The sequence below is a fragment of the Myxine glutinosa genome, chromosome 11 (assembly GCF_964187855.1).
Source record: "Myxine glutinosa chromosome 11, kmMyxGlut1.1, whole genome shotgun sequence".
In the NCBI taxonomy this organism is placed as follows: Eukaryota; Metazoa; Chordata; class Myxini; order Myxiniformes; family Myxinidae; genus Myxine; species Myxine glutinosa.
Window position 1 is genome coordinate 111,016,480 of NC_136271.1, and position 21,449 is coordinate 111,037,928.

The following is a 21,449-nucleotide window of genomic DNA, read 5'->3' on the forward strand; positions in this document are numbered from 1 at the left end:
ACGCTCTGATCTACCTTCATGCCAAACTGCATGTTGGTAGACACGTTTGCGTGATTTTCGTGCTCTCTGACGGCACTACGATGAGGTTTTAGTGAAGACGACATATGAACACTTGCCATGGTTATGCAGAAAAAGAAATGCACATTCATTTTTCGGAATTCCCCCAAACGATTATTTGCACTCGTGAGCACTTAGACAGTGAGTATCGTCCTTTCTGGGAGGAAGAACGGATGTGCACAAAGTCTCGTACAACATGTCAAGGACAGTTCAGAAACTCATGTTACATGAATAAAACGTTTGTCAATGCTGCTATGTCTATGTAGGTTGAGTGATAACTTCCCTCGGTCACTGACTTTTCTACCCATGTCAACTTGCAACATGTATACTATAAGAGAGCCATACTGTATGTATGTGTGTGCATGCGTATTGCCATTTTCCTCAGAGATGGCCGAATGCATCTTTGTCAAACTATCAGAGGTTCATCAGTGAGTGCCAGGGAGTGTTTTTGGCAAAGGAAAATGGTTGGATTTTTTTTTTATAAAGTGCTCCATCGTGCCTAAGCCTTTTTAGCTATGTAAAAGGTAGTATTAAATGATCCCCAACCCCATTCCTTCGTGGGTGTAAGGAAGTGCTTTAGGCTCCCACAAAAAGAAAAAAAATTGATTTCTTCGAAATGCTAACATGATTAGAACAGCATCAGGCAATGCTGGGCACCCCTGCTAGTTCTCCATAAATTTGGTGTCCTTATGTGACCAATGTGCTGTAATACGGTATTCACCTGTGTCCTTTCTTGTTGCCATTCCGGTGATTGAATTAAAATTCTCAGTAACATTCTATTCAGGTTAATATTGAACTAAAGGCTATTGAAAACGTATTGTTTGGAGAAATATCAAAGCACCGTGCTTTTGGAGAATTGCACTCGTCAACCATGATCATGGTATACCATATATTGCATACTACATCTATTACTAAAAGGAGAGTCCATCACGTGTCTGTCCATCCATGTGTGTATCCATCACGCTTCATTCTGAAGAGTTCTGCTGTCGAAGAATAGTAAAAATGCTGCCATTGGAAAGCTAACAATCGATTTACTTGAAACAAAAATTTGCATCCACTTAATTATAAAATCTGTTTCAGGTGTTTGTTCCCCCTCCATCCCCTCCCTTACCTCAAACGGTCAAGGACAGTTCAAAAAAACAGCTGACTCTGCATGTGAAAAAGCCGAATGCCTAAACTCTGTGTTTGCCTCAAAATATTATGTCTCACACCCGTCTTTCTCTGTACCCACCGTACCCAGTCGTACCCAGCTGCTCCTGGACTCTGTGTCCTTCTCTCCCGACAAGGTGGAGAAGTTTCTGTCAAACCTCGACTCTGATTCTGCAACTGGACCAGACGGCACCATCAGCCCACGGACGGGTCCTAAAATCCTGCTCTGCCGCTCTTTCACACCCTCTCTTTTGCTCAAGGTCATCTGCCTTCAGCTTGGAAATCAGCCAACATTACCGCTTTATACAAAAAATGTGCAAAAACAGATCCTTGCAACTACAGACCAATCAGCCTGCTCCCAATAATCAGCAAGGTCATGGAATCAATCATCACTTCTGATATTAAATCCTTCCTTTTCTCCAATGGCTTGATCTCGGATCATCAATTTGGATTCAGACCAGGTCACTCTACTCTGGACATGCTGCTTCTGCTGTCTCAACAATGGATGGAGGTCCTCAACGCCAAACAGGAAATCAGAGCCGTCTCCCTTGGCATATCCCGTGCCTTCGATACGGTCTGGCTTCCCGCTCTGCTCACGAAACGCTCATGCTATGGTATCCATAGAAATCTCCACGCATGGCTTGTGAACTTCCTCTCTGGTCTTCATCAAGGATCTCTCTGACTCTCTGGAAAATCCTCTCTATCTCCTTGCTGATGACTCCACTCTCTGCCGCTCCATTCCTCATCCCTCAGATCGGCAGTCTGCAGCCTCCACACTCTCTGCAAACCTGGACAAAATCACAAACTGGTCAAACAAGTGGAACATGTCTTTCAATCCTGACAAATCTCACACTCTCACTATGTCTCTCCAAAAAGACCGTCTGGACAACCATCCCATCTACTTTCTCAACAATCTTCTCCAAGAAGTTGTGTCACTCAATCTTTTGGGTCTCACTATCTGCCATGATCTTTCCTGGGAAAGCCACATTTCCAAGCTAGCCTCCAAAGCCAGTCGCCGTCTGGGCATCCTCTGTCGGGCGAAATCCTTCCTTGGCACACCTGAGCTCCTCACCACATACAAGGCTTTCATCCACAGCTTGATAGAATACTGCTCGCCCATCTGGGCTGGTGCTCCTGCCTCACACCTAGCTCGGCTTCACGCTGTAGAAACCAAAGCTTTCAGAATCGTTCGTATCTTCCATGATGAAGCGGATTCTGAAGGCCTTTCACTCACTCACCGCAGGCAGGTTGGTGGTCTTTCCGTCTTCTACCGACTCCTATCCGGCCTAGATTCCGCAGCTCTCTCTGGCCTTGCCCCCCCAGCTCTCTCTGGGCTCTGTCCCCCAAATATTCCTACAGGTCGCACAAGATCTGCCAGCAACCCTCTTATGGTTAAACTGCCAAAATCAAGACTCTCTGCTCACCTTCACTCTTTCATTCCTCTTTTCTCCCGCCTCTGGAACAAACATCCTCACTCTCTTCAATCCCATTCCTCCCTCCAGGTCTTTAAAACAGCTGCCCAACACCATCTCTTATCTTCCCCCATCCAAAACCTTGATCTTTTCTACCCCCGTTAATTCACCCCCAGATCCACATTTTTTAAATACCGACTTCTTTCCTGGAAATCCTAGCAGTGTCCATGTGTTTTATAGCTCTCCCACCTCCCTCCTCACCTTCCTCTGCCCACTCCCCCCCAAGCCCTCTCCCTCCCACAGATCTCCCAATGTCCCTGTTCTTTCCCGTTTTTGTGCTTGTGTGCTTCCATCTCTCTCCCCGTTTTGTCTCCCGCTCCCTTTATTATATGTTTTATGTGTCCGTTTATCTTTTTTGTGTTTAATGTGCTGGCTCTTACACGAGGCTCGATCTTGTATATAAAAAAGCCTCTGTTTTAAAAGCCTGTGTTTCTGGGATTGAGGAAGAAGAAGAAGGATCTTGAGCTCTAATGTAGCGGTTCCTGCTGTCGTAGAATAATATAAATCGTAACGTTGGAAAGCTTATAATCGATTTACTTGGTTGGAAAGCTCAAAATATATTTACCTGGTTGGAAAGGTAATAATAGATTTTCTTGTACCAAAAATTTGTATCCGTTTAATTCTAAAGATGCCTGTTTTAAAAGCCCGTCTTTCCAGGATTGAGGAAGATGTGGGAATGCATGCTTCACGAAGCAGTTCCAACGGTAATGTTTATTCTTCTGGGACAGCAGGAATCTTTTAGGACAGTGGAGGTGAACACAAAATGATATATGGTAAATATACTACACTCTCCAAGCAATGTAAAAATATATAAAAGTACACGGATGGAGCACACAAATAACAACAACTATAGCCATGACAACAACAATTACATGTTATGAAACCTTTTATCATGTTTTACTTCATTTTACATCGTCATTGACATTCACAGATAGATATGCAATATGTTTATGAAGTGCACTTGACATGTTATCTTTTGATTATCCTCGTCAACGAAGCAACGGGTAGGCACGCCAAGTTGACACTAAAAGTAGTAGTATGGCCCCCATGCTACCCTCTTCCAGCTTTTTCACTGACCATCGTAGCATGCATGCCCAGATTTTTGCACAATGAGCCGCACAAAAATGTTCTGTTAAAATGTGTTCTTTACCTTGACGCTGAAGTTCTCATCCAGCAGAATGTTTTCTAACTTCAGGTCTCTATGCACGACCCCATTCTGCAAGATGAGCAAAGTTCTTGTTTAGAAACTCTTGCTGTTCACATTCCTTTGCAGTAGTAGGTTAAGCTAACAGTTAAAACTAATGAATATGCCCTGGGGAGTGGGGAGAGGGAAAGACAAGTGGTGTGGAGTGGATATCTGGTGCTCATAAACCAAATACAGGGGTAGAGAGGGGTGGGAGGATAAAACTGTCTGTCATTTCTGATTAGCAATAAATAAGAATATGGAAAAGAACCAAGCAAAACACAATTCTAAACAAACGTTCCAATTAATTTTGGTAATGCGGCAAGAACGAGGGTGTAGTGGGAGTGAGGACACTGGACTGGGACCACAGAGGTTGTGGGTTCAAATCCAGCTGAAGGTAGCAGTAATGGATTTGGATTACACTCTTCAGAAACTCAAGCTCGTTTTAAAGTGGACATATCACTTAAAATATCGGTAAAAAAAAACCCAGCTGCCTCATCAACAACCTTCAGGGTGGGATGATGTGCCTGCCCAACCTGGACTGGTCCACACGTGGTGCTAGTCGACTCACATAACAGTGGTTTGTTGTTCTTCCCTTCCCTTGTTAGAGGAGGTCGTTCTGAATCGAGGGAAGCGTGAAGCGCTCCTCTCTTTACATGGGATCGTTTCTCTGTGTGCAACTTTAACCCAGGGACTGAAAATCCGTTTCTCGGCTTCTACTGGACGAAATCAGCTGCAAATTTCAGAAATGCTTTGCACGTCGAGGTAATATGTTCCAAATTTCAGCAACGTCCGTTTCTGCATTCTTGAGTTTTATTTAGGAAAACTCGAATTCACGTTGTTAGTGTGTTCACTGTTACTGTTACTGTCAGTTCACTGTCACTGTCACTGTTAGTGTGTCCGTCCGTCCGTCTGCCCGAAATGTGTTGGCGCTCATATCTCAAAGGTTATACATTGAAACTAGCTGAAACTTGGAATATACATCGCCCAATGCATCTAATTAATGGCTTTCAAAACGAATTCCACCTAAATGCACAGTTTTTGCTTCTCATTCGAAATCCTTGTAACAATCATGACAACATATTGTTGCGAATATGGAATTTGGCCTCCATATCCGCTTGTAAATATTCCCCTATTTCCCCAATACTCCCCAACTATCCCCAATCCCCCATTCCCTAGTCCCATTGTCTGTAAACAACAATCAGTAGAGCCGACCTTCCCCTTTTTCCCCCATTAAATGTCGTGCCCAGGTCCACCGCACCACACGTAGACAACTTTCGGACATCTTGCTAGTTATTCTTAGTCTATGTCAGTTAAGGACTCGTTTCCATTAATTATGACTCTTCGTTGCACCAGAATGTGATTATATGGCACCAGTAGTGAGTTTAGGACCTTTCCCATACCTCCTCCCATCTTCTTCCCCAAACAACAACAACAACAACAGAGGGGCACGGCGCTGCGCGGGGGGGAGTGTGCGTCCTGACACCGGCTCGGTTAGCCGCCATTGACAATGCGCTCCAGACCATGCGCTCCACGGGGTTACCACAAAGGGGCTGGCTGTCAGCTCCTCGTCAAGGGCGGAGCCTGGTAAAACCCCCGCACGCACCCAATGAGAAGCAACGTGCCGATTCCACGAGGCGGAGCTAACGAGCCGAGGGCGTGTCACTCCCCGCCGGATATACGCGGCCACGTAGCGGACGTGACGTGAGATGCGCCCCCAGCTTGAGACGACAAGACGCCACCTCGAGCGCTGTGAAACCTCCTGCATCTACTGGACCGTACAGTACCCTGTCCTTGAGCCAAGAGTGCACCTTGAGCCATCGATTCTGCCTTTCCTAGCCATCAAACCCCGTGTGAGTCAGCCTTTTGTCCCGTTTATCTGTCGTCTGTTGGGAATAATATAAGAGTGTGTCTAAGTGCTTGTCTTTCTATGCTGTACCTCTCGTCCTTGTAATCTAACCTTCCGTAACAATATAACCTCCTCCGGAGGTCTTGAGAACTGAACCCTGGTGTCGTGTCATTTGAATCCCAGCTGTGTGTCTTTTCCTTCATTGATCTAGCGTAGCGCGATTAGTCGACGTTCGGGTATAATCGGGTAACATGTGCAGACGTGGTCATACCAAAACCGCTCGGTAAATAACATCTAAGCCACGTCTGTAACAATATATATATACACATACGTTGTACACCTTTAATGAGCGCAGATTTTGATACAGTCAATACACCTTCGTTAGACATCAGATATGCAGCTTGTGGCCAGGTTTACAGATAATGACTGAAGTGTTTGCAGACTCACTCACTGATTGACTGACTGACCTACCTACAGGCACTGCTCGATCGCATAAGCTCACCGGATTAAAGTCCAGTTGAGCTGGAAATGAAGGACCACGAAGCGATCTCCCTTCAATCCAGTTACAGTCTCTTGGTTTCAAAGGGGCCGCGATTGCAAATTTCTTCATGCAGTTGTATGAGTCAAGTGGTCCCTTCGAAACCAAGCGACTGTAACTGGATTGAAAATATATTTACTTCTTCACGCAGCTGTATGAATCAAATTGGCGCCCCTTCATATGAACTTTTCTAGAGCATTACTTTGTTCATCCTAAGAACACGAGGGTAGTCCAGCATGCACACGACATATTTTGAATGTCCCATATTTTCTATACTTTGCCATATGGCACATCTATTATAATATAAGAGAGATGTTGGTCTGTGTCGCCATTTTTCTCAGAGTTGGCTGAACGAATCTTCGCCAAACTTTCAGAGGTTCATCAGTGAGTGCCTGGGAGTGTTTTAGGCAAAAAAAAATTGAAAAACAAAAGTTCGTTTTTTTGGGAGTTAAAAAAGGAAAACCGCTTGATGGTGCTGAAGCCTTTTTAAATTAATGACAGTTATATACAAGTACACATTCGCATAAATATATACAAAACAATCACCAGACATTTGAATACAAATAAATCAAACAATTCCAGAAGTGTACAAAGTTTGTAGCAAGGCTTCTTCTTCTTTCTGATCGGCATCACACTTAACTCAGAAACATGATGAACGCCACATTCACCCACCAGCATATATATGAACCCCCTTCCTCCCCCTTTCCCCTTCCTCTTCCCCTTCCCCCCTCACTGATTGACTGACTGATATCCACCCCTTTTTATACATATACATACACATGTACATATAAACGCACCTACAGTCACGTGAAAAGGTAAGTACACCCCATGTAAAGTTTTGACTTTTTCAACATATTTCAACATACAGCTATTTGATCTTCATTTCAACAATATTGATAGATAAAGGTGATATAATATAACAACTATCATGAAACATTTACATTTTGTAGTCCATTGTATAATTTAAATAAACATAAATGCAAATTTCGCATGTGGAAAAAGTAAGTACACCCTTGGCTCTAATAGGTGGTATTGCCCCCTTTGGCAGAAACAGCCTCAAGTAGGCGTTTCTTATAACTGTCTACCAGTCTCTGACATCGACTGGGAGAAATTTTTGCCCACTCCATGCAGAATTCTTTCAGCTGTGCGATGTTTGAGGGGTTTCTTGCATGCACAGCTCGTTTCAAATCCCCCGACAACATCTCGATGGGATTTAGATCCGGGCTTTGACTTGGCAATTCCAGAACCCTCCATTTATTTCTTTTCAGCCATTCCTTGGTGGATTTACTGGTATGTTTGGGTCATTGTCATGTTGCAAGGTCCACCTTCGGTTGAGCTTCAACTTTCCGACAGATGGCCTCACATTATCCTCAAGCACCCTCTGGTACAATGAAGAATTCATAGTGGATTCTGTGATGGTGAGCTGCCCAGGCCCTGGTGCAGCAAAGCTGCCCCAAACCATAATATTTCCACCACCATGCTTTACAGTTGGTATCAGGTTCTTGTGGTCAAATGCTGCCTTTGGTTTTCGCCAAACATGTCTTCTGGTACTGTGGCCAAATACCTCTACCTTTGACTCATCTGTCCAGAGCACATTGTTCGAAAAGTGCTGGTCTTTGCCCAGGTGTTCATTGGCAAACTTTAGTCTTGCCCTGATGTTCTTTCTGGACAGTAAAGGTTTCCTCCTGGCACACCTCCCTATGTAGATCAAATTTGTGCAGCCTCTTTCTAATAGTAGACTCGTGCACTTTGACATCAACAGTGGCAAGAGCTACCTGTAGGTCACGTGATGACATTCTGGGGTTCTTAGAGACTTCTTTCAGCATCTTGCGGTCTGCTCTCGGGCTGAACTTGCTGGGGCGGCCTGGCCTGAACAAGTTGGCAGTTGTTTGGAATCTTCTCCACTTGTAGATGATCTTCCGGACAGTCGAATGATTGATTTCAAATTGTTTGGAGATCTTTTTAAATCCCTTCCCAGACTCGTGGGCATCTATAACCTTCTTTCTGAAGGCCTCAGAGAGCTCTTTTGATCTAGGCATGGTGACGCCGCACACTTCAACAACAAAGAGCAAACCAAACTAAATGTCTGAGGTTTAAATAAGACAGGTTCCTCCAAGAACCTCTATGACAATGTTCTAATCATTTGCACCTGAGCTGGTGCACCTGATTCTAATTTTAGGTATTTGTAGTGATAAATGTAGGGGTGTACTTACTTTTTCCACATGCGAAATTTGCATTTATGTTTATTTAAATTATACAATGGACTACAAAATGTAAATGTTTCATGATATTTGTGATATTATATCATCTTTATCTATCAATGTTGTTGAAATGAAGATCAAATAGCTGTATGTTGAAATATGTTGAAAAAGTCAAAACTTTACATGGGGTGTACTTACTTTTTCACTTGACTGTATACAAACACACATACATAGATATATTATGTACTTGTAAGTACATGTAAAAGCTATTTTATATTTAAAGTTATAACCTTAATCTATAAGCAATTGACTGGTTGTCCAACTGCCCGGATCATGAGCTAGGCGCCGTTTTTCATCGAGGTTTCGATCCTTTCAGCCCAGAACCTCTCCAAACAGCGGGTCCACAACCCTGACCGCACGTCTACATCAGTAGATTACTCTACATCAATGGACCCACAACCTCAAAGTTGTGTCCAGACAGTTGGTCAACACAGCAACGTCCTTATTCTTATTCAAACTTATTCAAACTTTTATAATTACTACTTTTATTTAAAAGTATCAACACAAACTAATAACTTAATCAGAAATCACTTTATATAACAATATATACTAAGCGATAAATACTCTACCAGACAGACATGTCCATTACACAGCACCTCCATCCAACCATCGACTCAAACTGCCATTCAAATATTCAAACTGTCATCCACAACCGATTCCACTACACTGCACTGCGTATCCTAGCAACCACCAACCAATCACATTAATGCTAACTTATAATACATTTTATACATATTATTTTCACCTAAATACCCCCTTATTTAATATTTCTATCAAATGCATTGCAATAGTAACTTGTTTACATGAAAACCGACCAAACTTAAACAAAAGGTGACGAATCACGGTGACATCATGGGCTGCAGGTAGCTGAATGATGCTTTAACTCCGAGGCGAATAAGCCAAAATTTGGTAGTCATGACAACAACAAAACTATTCTCTGGTCATCTTAATTATGGTTCTTATCTTAATTATTATGGTATTTATGGTTCTTTTGGTATTCTATGGTCATGCTCTCAATTTGCTTCTCGTGGATTTTCTTCATTGTTGTGCGATTGTGAAAAGGTTCAGAAAGGAATCCTCAAGCACAACTGAGATAAATGGCTCCAAAAATAACGATTTTTAGAATCGTAAATGCCACCTCTATTTGATCATCATAAGCCACAATAGTGGAAAGCCCTAAAGGCAGATCAGATACCGTGTGAACCAGTAAAACTACTTTTCGGAGTTCCCAACCCATCACAAGCAGCTGCAATGGCAATCCCTTTACTTCCCACAGTCAAACCCATTTGCTTCAGGGAAGTCTAAGGTTTTTGAAAAGCCACACCTTAAATTACCAGGAAATAAATAAATACATTTTCTGTCATTTCCACTGTTCGGTCCACAAAACCCTCACAGACATGTTTTAAATCTTTCACATACATGACATGCACACAAATTGTCCTTTACATGGCTTGATTAAAAATGGCGTTTACGTAACTCTTACGTAGAATCTGCGGAATAGCACGACTAACAACTGGACAAACCACCTCATTCTCCGCGTGCATGTACCAAATGCACGCCGATGCCAAACAATTTGACTCGTTCCCTCCGTCCCACCACAACCAAGGCCCTACTCACACTGTGACAGTGCATCGTTGCAGACAAAATCTGCCGGAAAAATCGCCGAGCCTCGCTCTCACGCAGCTTGCCCTGCTTGAGCAGGTAGTCAAACAGCTCGCCGTTGCAGGCAAACTCCATGACGATCACCAACTTGTCATTATTTTCAAAAACTGGCAAACATGGGGTCGGGATGAACAGCTCATAATGCCATAAAATCGTGAATCAATCCAGTGATATTTTATACTGAATTAATTACAACAGGAATGATCAGAAATGTGAGAGGGTTATACAAATAAATAAAGGATGCTCCAGCCTGCCGTATCAACTACAAACACAAACCAATATTTGTAAACTCTTAAAGTTAGCTTTGTTTCAATTTTACCTCCTCTTTAAATCTAATCGCGTTTGTATTTGATGTCCCATTAGGTTGACCCTTTGATGTTAATCCCAGCAAATGGTCCCGTGATGGAAACAAATGTAAACTTCATGGAACACCGTACCTCACCCAGTCTTGAGAAACAATGACATGGGCAGGGTCTGCGAGTGGTAAATTTGATTAGTTGAGATGATGTGTATATATATATATATATATATATATATATATATATATATATATATTGTCGTGTCGCCATTGATTAAGATCACGGGCGGCAGATAGCTGAACAATGCTTTCACTCCGATGTGAATAAGCCGAAATTTGGCAGTCAGTCCGCCGTGCGCGGGCGAAGGAAACCAGGGTGCGTACCTGCACGGACGAAACACGGGGCGTATTCCTTGAACCCACAAACACAGAAACGAGAAAAGGAAAAATCAACAATACAACAAATGAAATGCAACAAATAATGGTTTAATGAAATAAAGCACGGCAAAAGAAAGGTTGAGGTAAAATAAATCCTGCGGTGAGACGTCTCCATTCCGACACGAAAACAGACAAGGGGAAAGATTAAATAAAAATAAAATAACGTTCTTTTTATATCGGGTGAAACAGCTTGCTCAAGAAAGTCGTTGAATAAAGTCGGCAGTCCGATGTGGCCTGGAGCCGCCCGCGCGGGAACGCACAAGATGGCGCGAAGTTCCTCCTCACTGCACCATGAACGTAAAGCAATTCATGCGGCCAGTCCTGCCTCGCTCGATCCAACCGCCAGCACCAGAGAGAGAGAGAGAGACGCTTCTTCTTCCTCCTCTCCACAATCACACACGAGCCAGGAACAGCCAAAACTAGCATTCTGCTCAAGTCCACGAGCAAAATCGTACCAGCACGACCAAAGGAAAAAAGGCGCAGACTTCTTGTTCATGCCAAGAGACCGAGAGAGCGACAGAGACGGCCGGCCACGATAGTTTCCACACCCCTCGTCCCATTCTGGGGGTGTGGCCTTGTTCCTTAGTCGGTTGGTGGGGCAGGTTAATTGTCCGATCGGGAATGTTCGGCACTATGTTGGTTGTTGTGGTTTAATGAAGCTGATTGCGTGGATGGCCGAGTCAATGTAAAAACATAAGGGAAAATCATAGGAGGCAATTACATACTGGGAATTATCCTTAAGCCCTATCTAACACAAAACCACCCTCTGTGTGGTGACACGGAAACACTATTACGCTCACATTTTTTTTAAACTTATGTACATCGAAATGTGCTTTCCACTCACACGCTGTCCATGCTAATCTACATGGTTCTACCTCCTCTATGATATCTCATCCCTTCCACCAGGCTCACCAGTTTACGTTTTGTATCCCACTGATAGGCCGGATCTGGATTCGGACCTGAACCAAAATCTAATCGGCTTGTTCTTGTCACTGAACCATCTTATCCACCAAGTTTAGACATAACTCATCCATAACTTTTTAAAATATCATGTTATTTATCGCTTTTCGCCCGATCTCTCAATGGTGAAGAATCACTTAAAATTAAATAACTATCGTATCCAAATCCATATTCAGATCTTCACCAAATTCGAATTGATTCGTCATTGTCACACACCCAATGTCCACCAAGTTCCGTCCGAATCCGTCCATAAGTTTTTCAGATATCCTACTATCTATCGTTATTGGCCCTATCTTCCAATGGTGAAGAATCACTTTAAAAATTCCACTGGCCGTATCCGGTTCTTCACCAAAATCTAATCATTTCGTCCTTGTCACATACACTACCGCTCTCTCAAATTTCGTCCGAATCTGTCCACAACGTTTTGAGATATCCTGTTCAGAAACAGACAGACAAACAAACAGACAGACAGGGTTGAAAACATAACCTCCATCCACCTTTGTTGGCAGAGGTAATAATAACACCCAAGCCTCTAAAAAATTGACATCAAATCTTTTAGCTATTAAATAAGTGGTATTTTCACCGATAAACAAATATTCTGAGTTCCACCCTCCAACAAAATACCAAAAAGCTAAACAACTACCAAGTATATTAGTCAAAGGCAAAGTAACAATGAGCATTTAAAATTCGACATCATGTGCAGGGGTTGGGTAAAGTGCAACATGTAAACCTTTAACTTGCTATTTCAAAACCCACTCATGCGGCCAACATTCACAACATACCTTCGTCGATACGAATAATATGTGGGTGGGTAAGAGAGGATAAGATTTCCATCTCCCGGCGAATAAGGTTCAATTCTTGGTGATTCTTTATCTTCAGTTTGTTCACAGTCTTTATTGCCACCTTCAAAAAAACAAATTCAAATACAATGTGACGTACAACACCACAAAACAACAAAAGTCCCCATTTGGCACTGCAAAAAAGTTGTTTTTATCCCATCAAGAACAAAACAAAACCCACATCAGGTTAACCAAATAGGAGATCAAGAATAGATCAAGTAGAAACTGGAGTTTGGTTTGGCCTGTTCTAATCTCAACAACAGCCCGGTGAATCTGCCTGGTGATTCTGGGATCCTAGGATCAAATCCCATAATTTAACACCCCGTGTTGCTTTATCCATCCTCTCATATTTATCCTCTCATCTCATCATATAATTTAACACACAAACATTTGATTGTTAAAAATACAATTTGTCCATCGTCCGATTGGATTTTGAACATTCTGTCTTCCCTCGGAAAGACGTTAAGTCGGGGGATGCAATTGCCAGCACTGGTCTCTGGTGAATGCTGAAGACCCCTAAGTGTCTTTCGAGAAGAGTAGGAAAGTTATCACCAACACTCTGAGCAAAGTAGCATTCCTGCATCTTCAGTCGAGTACCCTGCATCAGTAGAAATTCATCCAGAATTGGTTCTCGCCTCTTAACGTTTCACAACTAACCTTGATATGCCCTGGAAATTCATAGAGTATAGGCCTCCAATTATTAAATTATTCAGGGTGGAACAGAAAAGAAACTTTTTTTGAAAAACAAGTGAAAAACAAATTCTACAAATTTCAGAAAATTAATTAAAAATACAAAACTACAATATCTTGGTTGGATAAGTGTCCAGTCCCCTGAGTTAATACTTGCTGGAAGCACCTTTGACAGCAATTACAGATGTGAGTCTGTTGGGATAGGTCTCTACCAAATTTGGACACCTTGATTGGGCAATATTTGCCCATTATTCTGTGTAAAACTGTTCAACCCCAGTCAAGTTGCATGTGGGGAGCGTTGATGGACAGCAATCTTCAAGTCATGCCACAGATCTTCGATTGATTTAGGTCGAGGCTCTGATTGGACCAGTCAAGGACATTTCTCTTTTTGTTCTTTAGCCACTCCGGTGTAGCTTTGGCTGTATGCTTCGGGTCGTCGTCATGCTGAAAGGTGAACTTCCGTCCCAATTTCCGCTTTCTTGCAGAGGGCAGCAGGTTTTCCTCTGATTTTTCTGTATTTTACTCCATCCATTTTCCCTTCGATCCTGCCAAGTGCCCCAGTCCCTGCTGATGAGAAACATCCCCATAACATGATGCTGCCACCACCATGCTTCACAGTAGGGATGGTGTTCTTTGGGTGATGTGCTGTGTTCGGTTTGTGCCCAATGTAGTGTTTTGCATTTAGGCCAAAAAGTTCCATCTTGGTTTCGTCGGACCACAAAACTTTTCCACACATGACTTCAGAATCTCCGGAGTGTTTTTTTTTGCATACCTCAAACAGGACTCAAGGTGGGCTTACCGTACATGCCCTTTGTGCCACCCTACCGTACATGCCAGACTTGCGGAGTCCTTGGAATAATGGACAGCTATATATATATATAAAACCAAGCTTGCTTGATGCAAATCTGCCCGTCTCATCAAGACGGGATGGAGCAGGAGGAAACTCACACGTGCATAGTTACACCCCTCTTTTGAATGAGATGTCGTGGAGCAACTTTCCGTAAATATGGATATGCAGTCAAGCTCCGCCCCTATCGTCAGCCGTTCCGTTTGTCTGTCTCTACAGATGCAGGTGTATTAATTACAGATGATTGAAATGGTAATGATTATGAAAACGATACAAAACAATAATGATAATGATACATAACAAAAATGAAAATTATAATGGTACCTAATGATAATGGTAATGATGATAATGATACATAATGATGATGATACATAATAAGAATGATAATGATGATAATGACAATGGTACGTCATGATAATAATGATAATGGCACAGAATGGTAATGCTACATAATGATAACAATAATAATGACAATATTGAAAATGATAATGATAATAGCAATTATAATCTATATATGATGGAGAAAGTGTATATATGTCCATCCATTCACACACATGACTGCAGTATATGTCTCTTAATTACATACTATTGGAATGTACCTTTTAAGCCTTCAGACTGCTGAGACCCTTAGACCTTTGAAGACCCTTTTGATGCCATTAGACATTGATATCCTTTTGACCCCTATATAGCTTTAGACCCCTTAGAATAAATACCAAGACCCTTAAAGTCCCTATATACCCTGTTGAACCCCTAAAACCCGATATACACCTAAGACCCTTACCCCTTTCTACCCTTTAGACCCTTAACACCTTCAAGACAATTCTGACCCCCTGGACTTTAAATTACACTCTTTAGACCGCTTCGACCTTTTTATACCCTTTCGACCTTTCGATACCCTTGACCTTTACAACTAGACCATTTCGACCTTTCATTTGCAATTGCAATTTCATTTCGACCAACAAGGAGAGATGCAGAAAATAGGGCAAAATGGAGAAGATTGTCATGGGGACCGCAAGGCTAACCCCCGCTCTAGCAGGGAAAATGGCCTTAAAATGCATGTTGTATGTTGTTGTATTTGCAATCAATGACATTTCAATTAGTACATCTTTGTACTTCCATTTATTTGCCACACAAAACAAGTCCTAACGAGGTTCTGATTGTTCTTTCTAGTTTTCTTTTTTTATTACTGGTGAACTTTACTGACCAAGATTTACATACCCTTATAATACAATATCTACAATATACAGTTCCCTCCGCAAGTATTGGAACAGTGAAGTCAAATGTGTTATTATTGCTGTGTACCGTACCAATAGATTTGGATTTGAGAATATTTGAGAATACAGAAAGTCACATGATGATTTGAGGTACATGAAGGTCAGCTCTGATTTCCTGGTATTTCTATATATATATGTATATATGTTTCACCATTGTAGAATATTAACACTTTTTATGTTCAGTCTCCCTATTTTAGGTGAGCATAAGTATTGGAACAGATTAACTTAAAGTAAATTAAAGCAATATCATAGTTAGTATTTGGTTCCATATCCCTTGCATGCAATAAATTAATCAAGCATGTGACCCATCGACATTAGCAATCTTTTGGTATCTTCCTTTAAGATGCTTCGCCAGCCTTTACTGCAGCCATTCTCAGTTGTTGTTTGTTTCGGGGGTTTCTCACTTTAGTCTCCTCTTCAGCAAGTGAAATGCTCCATTTGATTTAAATCAGGAGATTGACTTGGCCAGTCTGAAACCTTCCATGGTTTTCCCCCAATGAAGTCCTTGGTTGTGTTTGCAGTGTGTTTTGAGTCATTGTCTTTCTGCATAGTAAAGCACCGCCGAATGAGTTTGGAGATATTTTCTTGTACATAAGCAGACAAAATGTTTCTGTACACGTCCAAATTAGTTCTGCTGCTGCCATCATTAGTTACCTCATCAATAAAGGTTAGTGCGCCAGTTCCAGAGGTAGACATGCAAGCCCAAGCCATGACACTACCTCCACATGCTTCACAGATGAGGTAGTATGTTTTGGATCAGATGCAGTTCCTTCCTTTCTCCACACTTTCACCTTTTCACTTTCACCGTCCATAAGGTTTGGTAAAGGTTTATCTTGGTCTCATCTGTCCATAGAACTTTGTTTGAGAAGTCACTGTCTCACCTCTGTACTTCTTGGCAAATTCTAATCTTCCTTTCTATTTTTGGTGCTGATGAGAGGTTTGCATCTTCCAATGTAGCCTTTGTAATTCTGTTGTGAAAGTCTTCTGGGAAAGATAGATTGTAATACCTTCACCTCTGCACTCTGGAGGTTGTTAGTGATGTCACTGGCAGGGGTTTTTCTTCACAGCTCTGATGATGTTTCCATCAACTGCAGTTGTTTTTCTTGGCAGACCTGGCCGTTGTCTATTGCTAAGTACAGACTTGGCATTTAATATGAAATATTTTTTTGGTGGGGGTGAACTTACTTTTCAAGATGACTTAGAACCAAAAGTTCATTGTAATTATGTTGAAATTATTCTAGATTTTGTTAATGTGACCTTTAAAAGAAACAAAAACCACATTTGACATTTCGAAGCAAGTAAATTGATCCTTGAAAGTGATGTAAAGTGATATTTTACAAGGGAAAATGGCCTTAAAAAAAAAAAGGGGGGGGGGGGAATAGGAATAGAAATAATAAAGTTGACCACTGTTCCAATACTTATGGAGGGCACTGTAAGTGAAAATAGCCATTCCATCCTGTTGGCGGCACATAGGCCTACAATTTCTGGAAGAGCAGATCATGCATACACTGCAACAGGTATAGTGAGTGTATAACGAATTACATTTTCACTACAGATTTCAAAAATAAAAAAGACAACGTACAAAGAGATCACGAGGCACAGCACCAAGATAAACCAAAAGTTTATTTGCCAAAGCTCATCTTTCGCTGTGTGTGTTGTCTATTAAGAACTTGTTATTGGATACCTGCCATGGTTGTTCTCATTACTTAATTATTCTTGAAATATCAGTTATTCATCAAATTGTAGCACATGTAGAGGATGCAGAATACACACACACACACACACACACACACACACACACACACACAATATATTTATAAGCACAACAACAACGAAATACCCTGCTCACTTCCCTCACCTGCATCCATTAGCAGGGCTTACAATTTCTGGGGATGCAGATCATGCATACACTAATGCTGGCAAATGGGACAGCTAGTTTAACGTCCATCTGAGGGATGGCACACATACACAATAATGGATCACCCTGCACAATTATCACCATTCAGTGGGTATTATCAATTAATTAATTTTTAATTGTCAATTTTCACCTAACCTGCCACCCCGACGATGGCATGATGGGCCATATTAAAAGGTGTTGTCCAAAACTTTTACATCATGGCTGCTCATTCAACATTCGGCTTGAAAATCTTTGTAACTGTTGTAACAATTATTCCCCAATTAGAGTGAAAAAAGTTTCACCATTCAAGTTCCACCACATTCCACACCAAAGAAAGATGTACCTACCCCTCGTACCAAATACAAGTTATACAGGACTGTACAAAGAAGGACCAATTAGAATGCAATTTCATATTTTACATTCTGGTTTTGAGCACAAGTTTTAAGCATGTAAATTAAATAAATACAGCATCTTATTTATTATTACAAAGAGAGAATCCCCTCATAACTATAAAAGTCAAATCCATAGAGTCAATGCACATACAAAAGTTTCACTTCTACATTTCAGTGGAGCAACAGAAACACACCTGCATTTAAATACTGTATTTTATGGAATAAAGGCTTTGCACGCCATCAGTTCCTTGTGAGGAAATCTTTGCCCGTCCTCAGAACCTCGTGGGGCAATCCTTGCCCCTCCTCCGAACTTTGCGGGGGAATTCTCGGCCCTCCGCAGAACCTTGCGGGGAAACCCTCGCCTGTCCTCCAAGCCTAGTGGGGGAATCCTCGCCCGACCTCGGAACCTCGCGAGAGAATCCTCGCCCGTCCTCGGAACCTCATGGGATAATCCTCGCCCGTCCTCAGAACCTCGTGGGAAAATGCTCGCCCATCCTCAGAACCTCGTGGGAGGATCCTCGCCCGTCCTTGGAACCTTGTGGGAGGATCCTCGCCCGTCCACAGAACCTCATGGGAGAATTCTCGCCCGTCCCCCAGAACCTCATCGGAGAATCCTCGCCCGTCCTTGGAACCTTGTGGGAGGATCCTCGCCCGTCCACAGAACCTCATGGGAGAATTCTCGCCCGTCCCCGGAACCTCGTGGGAGAATCCTCACCAAACCTTGGAACCTCGTGGGAGAATCCTCGCCCATTCACGGAACATTGTGGGAGATTCCTTGCCCGTCCTCAGAACCTGGTGGGAGAATCCTCGCCCGTCCTCGGAACCTCGTGGGAGAATCCTCGCCCATCTGTGGAACCTCGTGGGAGAATCCTCACCAAACCTTGGAACCTCGTGGGAGAATCCTCGCCCATCTGTGGAACCTCGTGGGAGAATCCTCACCAAACCTTGGAACCTCGTGGGAGAATCCTCGCCCATCTGTGGAACCTCGTGGGAGAATCCTCACCAAACCTTGGAACCTCGTGGGAGAATCCTCGCCCATTCACGGAACATTGTGGGAGATTCCTTGCCCGTCCTCAGAACCTGGTGGGAGAATCCTCGCCCGTCCTCGGAACCTCGTGGGAGAATCCTCGCCCGTCCTCGGAACCTCGTGGGAGAATCCTCGCCCATCCACGGAACCTGGTGGGAGAATCCTCGCCCGTCCTCGGAACCTCGTGGGAGAATCCTCGCCCATCTGTGGAACCTCGTGGGAGAATCCTCGCCCATCCACGGAACCTGGTGGGAGAATCCTCGCCCGTCCTCGGAACCTCGCGGGAGAATCCTCGCCCGTCCTCGGAACCTCGCGGTTGAACCCTCGCCCATCTTCAGTACCTCGTGGGAGAATCCTCGCCAGACCATGGATCCTCGCGGGAGAATCCTCGCCCGTCCTCGGAACCTCGCGGTTGAACCCTCGCCCATCTTCAGAACATCGTGGGAGAATCCTCGCCAGACCATGGATCCTCGCGGGAGAATCCTCGCCAGACCATGGATCCTCGCCCGTCCTCGGAACCTCGCGGTTGAACCCTCGCCCATCTTCAGAACATCGTGCGAGAATCCTCGCCAGACCATGGATCCTCGCGGGAGAGTCCTTGCCTGTTGGCAGACCCATGTGAAGGAATCCTCGTCCGTCCTCAGAACTTCCTGGGGGAATCCTCGTCGGTCCTCGGATCCTCACGCGGAACCCTTGTCCCTCTGCCCTACAGGTCATCGTGAGCGCCCTTCGGCCATAAGGTGAGGCTTAACACCACCACAGCAAGGATTACACTGGGTGGTTTGCCATTTATCATTTGTTCAGGGTGCAGGCAATACCTCGCTTACTTGGACTCTCTAATTGAATATACACGTCAGCACTAACCGCGGGAAATGTGAGCGAGGACAGCGGTATGATGAACCACCTTTACCTGGCTTTAAACACCTTGTGATTACAGCATACAACATTCTAATAATAATATTTCATAGAACATTCACCTGTTAGCAGACTTCTGATGCCTCCCCGTTAACTCACCCTCTGCCGATTCCTGTGAACTCACCTTCTTCCCCGTGATCTTCTCCACGCCCCTGTTCACCTTCCCGTAGGTCCCTTTACCTACACACTCGAGGATATCATAGCGCCGCTTCACGCGTCCCCTCTGAGCCTTCGGGGCCAGCCGACCTGGACCGGCTCCTTCCTCGGGTCCCTTTACAGAAGGCCGGCTCGTTCGGAGGGCCAAGGAGTTAATGAACGCCATCGCCATGGTTACGCGTCAGCGGAGGAGCCAAAGGTACGCGAACGGAACAGTTCCAATCTGGGTGGAGGAGATTCCTTGGACTCCAACGGAACACCAAGAACGCTGTCAATCCGACAACTCGAACGAGCTCAATGTAAACATGGTATGGCGGAGTACGGGACAGCACTTTTAAATGCTGTATCGCGCGTTTCCCCGCCCTGGAAGGGTGGAGCTGGATTGTTCTATCATGCGTTTCCCGCCCTGGAGGGGTGGATCTAGATTGCTGTATTGCGCGTTTCCCCGCCCTGGAGGGGTGGAGCTAGATTGTTCTATCATGCGTTTCCCCGCCCTGGAGGGGTGGAGCTAGATTGTTGTATTGTGTGTTTCCCCACCCTGGAGGGGTGGATCTAGATTGCTGTATTGCGCGTTTCCCCACCCTGGAGGGGTGGATCTAGATTGCTGTATTGTGCGTTTCCCCACCCTGGAGGGGTGGATCTAGATTGCTGTATTGCGCGTTTCCCGCCCTGGAGGGGTGGAGCTAGATTGTTCTATCATGCGTTTCCCCGCCCTGGAGGGGTGGAGCTAGATTGTTGTATTGTGTGTTTCCCCACCCTGGAGGGGTGGATCTAGATTGCTGTATTGCGCGTTTCCCCACCCTGGAGGGGTGGATCTAGATTGCTGTATTGTGCGTTTCCCCACCCTGGAGGGGTGGATCTAGATTGCTGTATTGCGCGTTTCCCCGCCCTGGAGGGGTGGAGCTAGATTGTTCTATCATGCGTTTCCCCGTCCTGGAGGGGTGGAGCTAGATTGTTGTATTGTGCGTTTCCCCACCCTGGAGGGGTGGATCTAGATTGCTGTATCGCGCGTTTCCCCGCCCTGGAGGGGTGGAGCTAGATTGCTGTATCGGGCATTTCCCCGCCCTTGAGGGGTGGAGCTAGATTGCTGTATCGCGCGTTTCCCCGCCCTGGAGGGTTGGATCTAGATTGTTGTATTGCGCATTTCCCCGCACTGGAGGGGTGGAGCTAGATTGCTGTATCACGCGTTTCCCCGCCCTCGAGGGGTGGAACTAGATTGTTGTATTGCGCGTTTCCCCGCCCCGGAGGGATGGAGCTAGATTGCTGTGTCATGCGTTTCCCCGCCCTCGAGGGGTGGAGCTAGATTGCTGTATCGCGCGTTTCCTCGCCCTGGAGGGGTGGAGCTAGATTGCTGTATCGTGTGTTTCCCCGCCCTGGAGGGGTGTAGCCTGATTGTTGTATTGCGCGTTTCCCCACCCTCGAGGGGTGGAGCTAGATTTCTGTATCGCGCGTTTCCCCGCCCTGGAGAGGTGGAGCTAGATGGCTGTATCGTGCGTTTCCCCGCCCTTGAGGGTGGAGCTAGATTGCTGTATCGCGCGTTTCTCC

The 21,449-nt window shown here is 44.2% G+C and overlaps 1 protein-coding gene across 4 annotated transcripts in view; it reads right to left on the bottom strand.

Annotated features, from left to right (window-relative positions):
* LOC137416802 (NUAK family SNF1-like kinase 1) overlaps window positions 1–20,277 on the bottom strand; it is a 40,378-nt gene extending 20,101 nt beyond the window's left edge. For 3 of the 4 annotated variants that reach the window (XM_068103748.2, XM_068102447.2, XM_068102446.2), the window contains exons 1-4: window positions 19,873–20,277; window positions 12,650–12,770; window positions 10,127–10,278; window positions 3,829–3,894 (exon numbers count right to left, since the gene is read on the bottom strand). In XM_068103748.2, coding sequence (XP_067959849.2) covers window positions 3,829–3,894; window positions 10,127–10,278; window positions 12,650–12,770; window positions 19,873–20,076 — 543 coding nt within the window. In that variant the 5' untranslated portion in view covers window positions 20,077–20,277. Of the gene's footprint in view, window positions 1–3,828; window positions 3,895–10,126; window positions 10,279–12,649; window positions 12,771–19,847 lie in introns of all 4 variants that reach the window. The other variant, XM_078786997.1, reaches the window with a different exon arrangement.
* Between the last annotated feature and the right edge of the window lie 1,172 nt (window positions 20,278–21,449).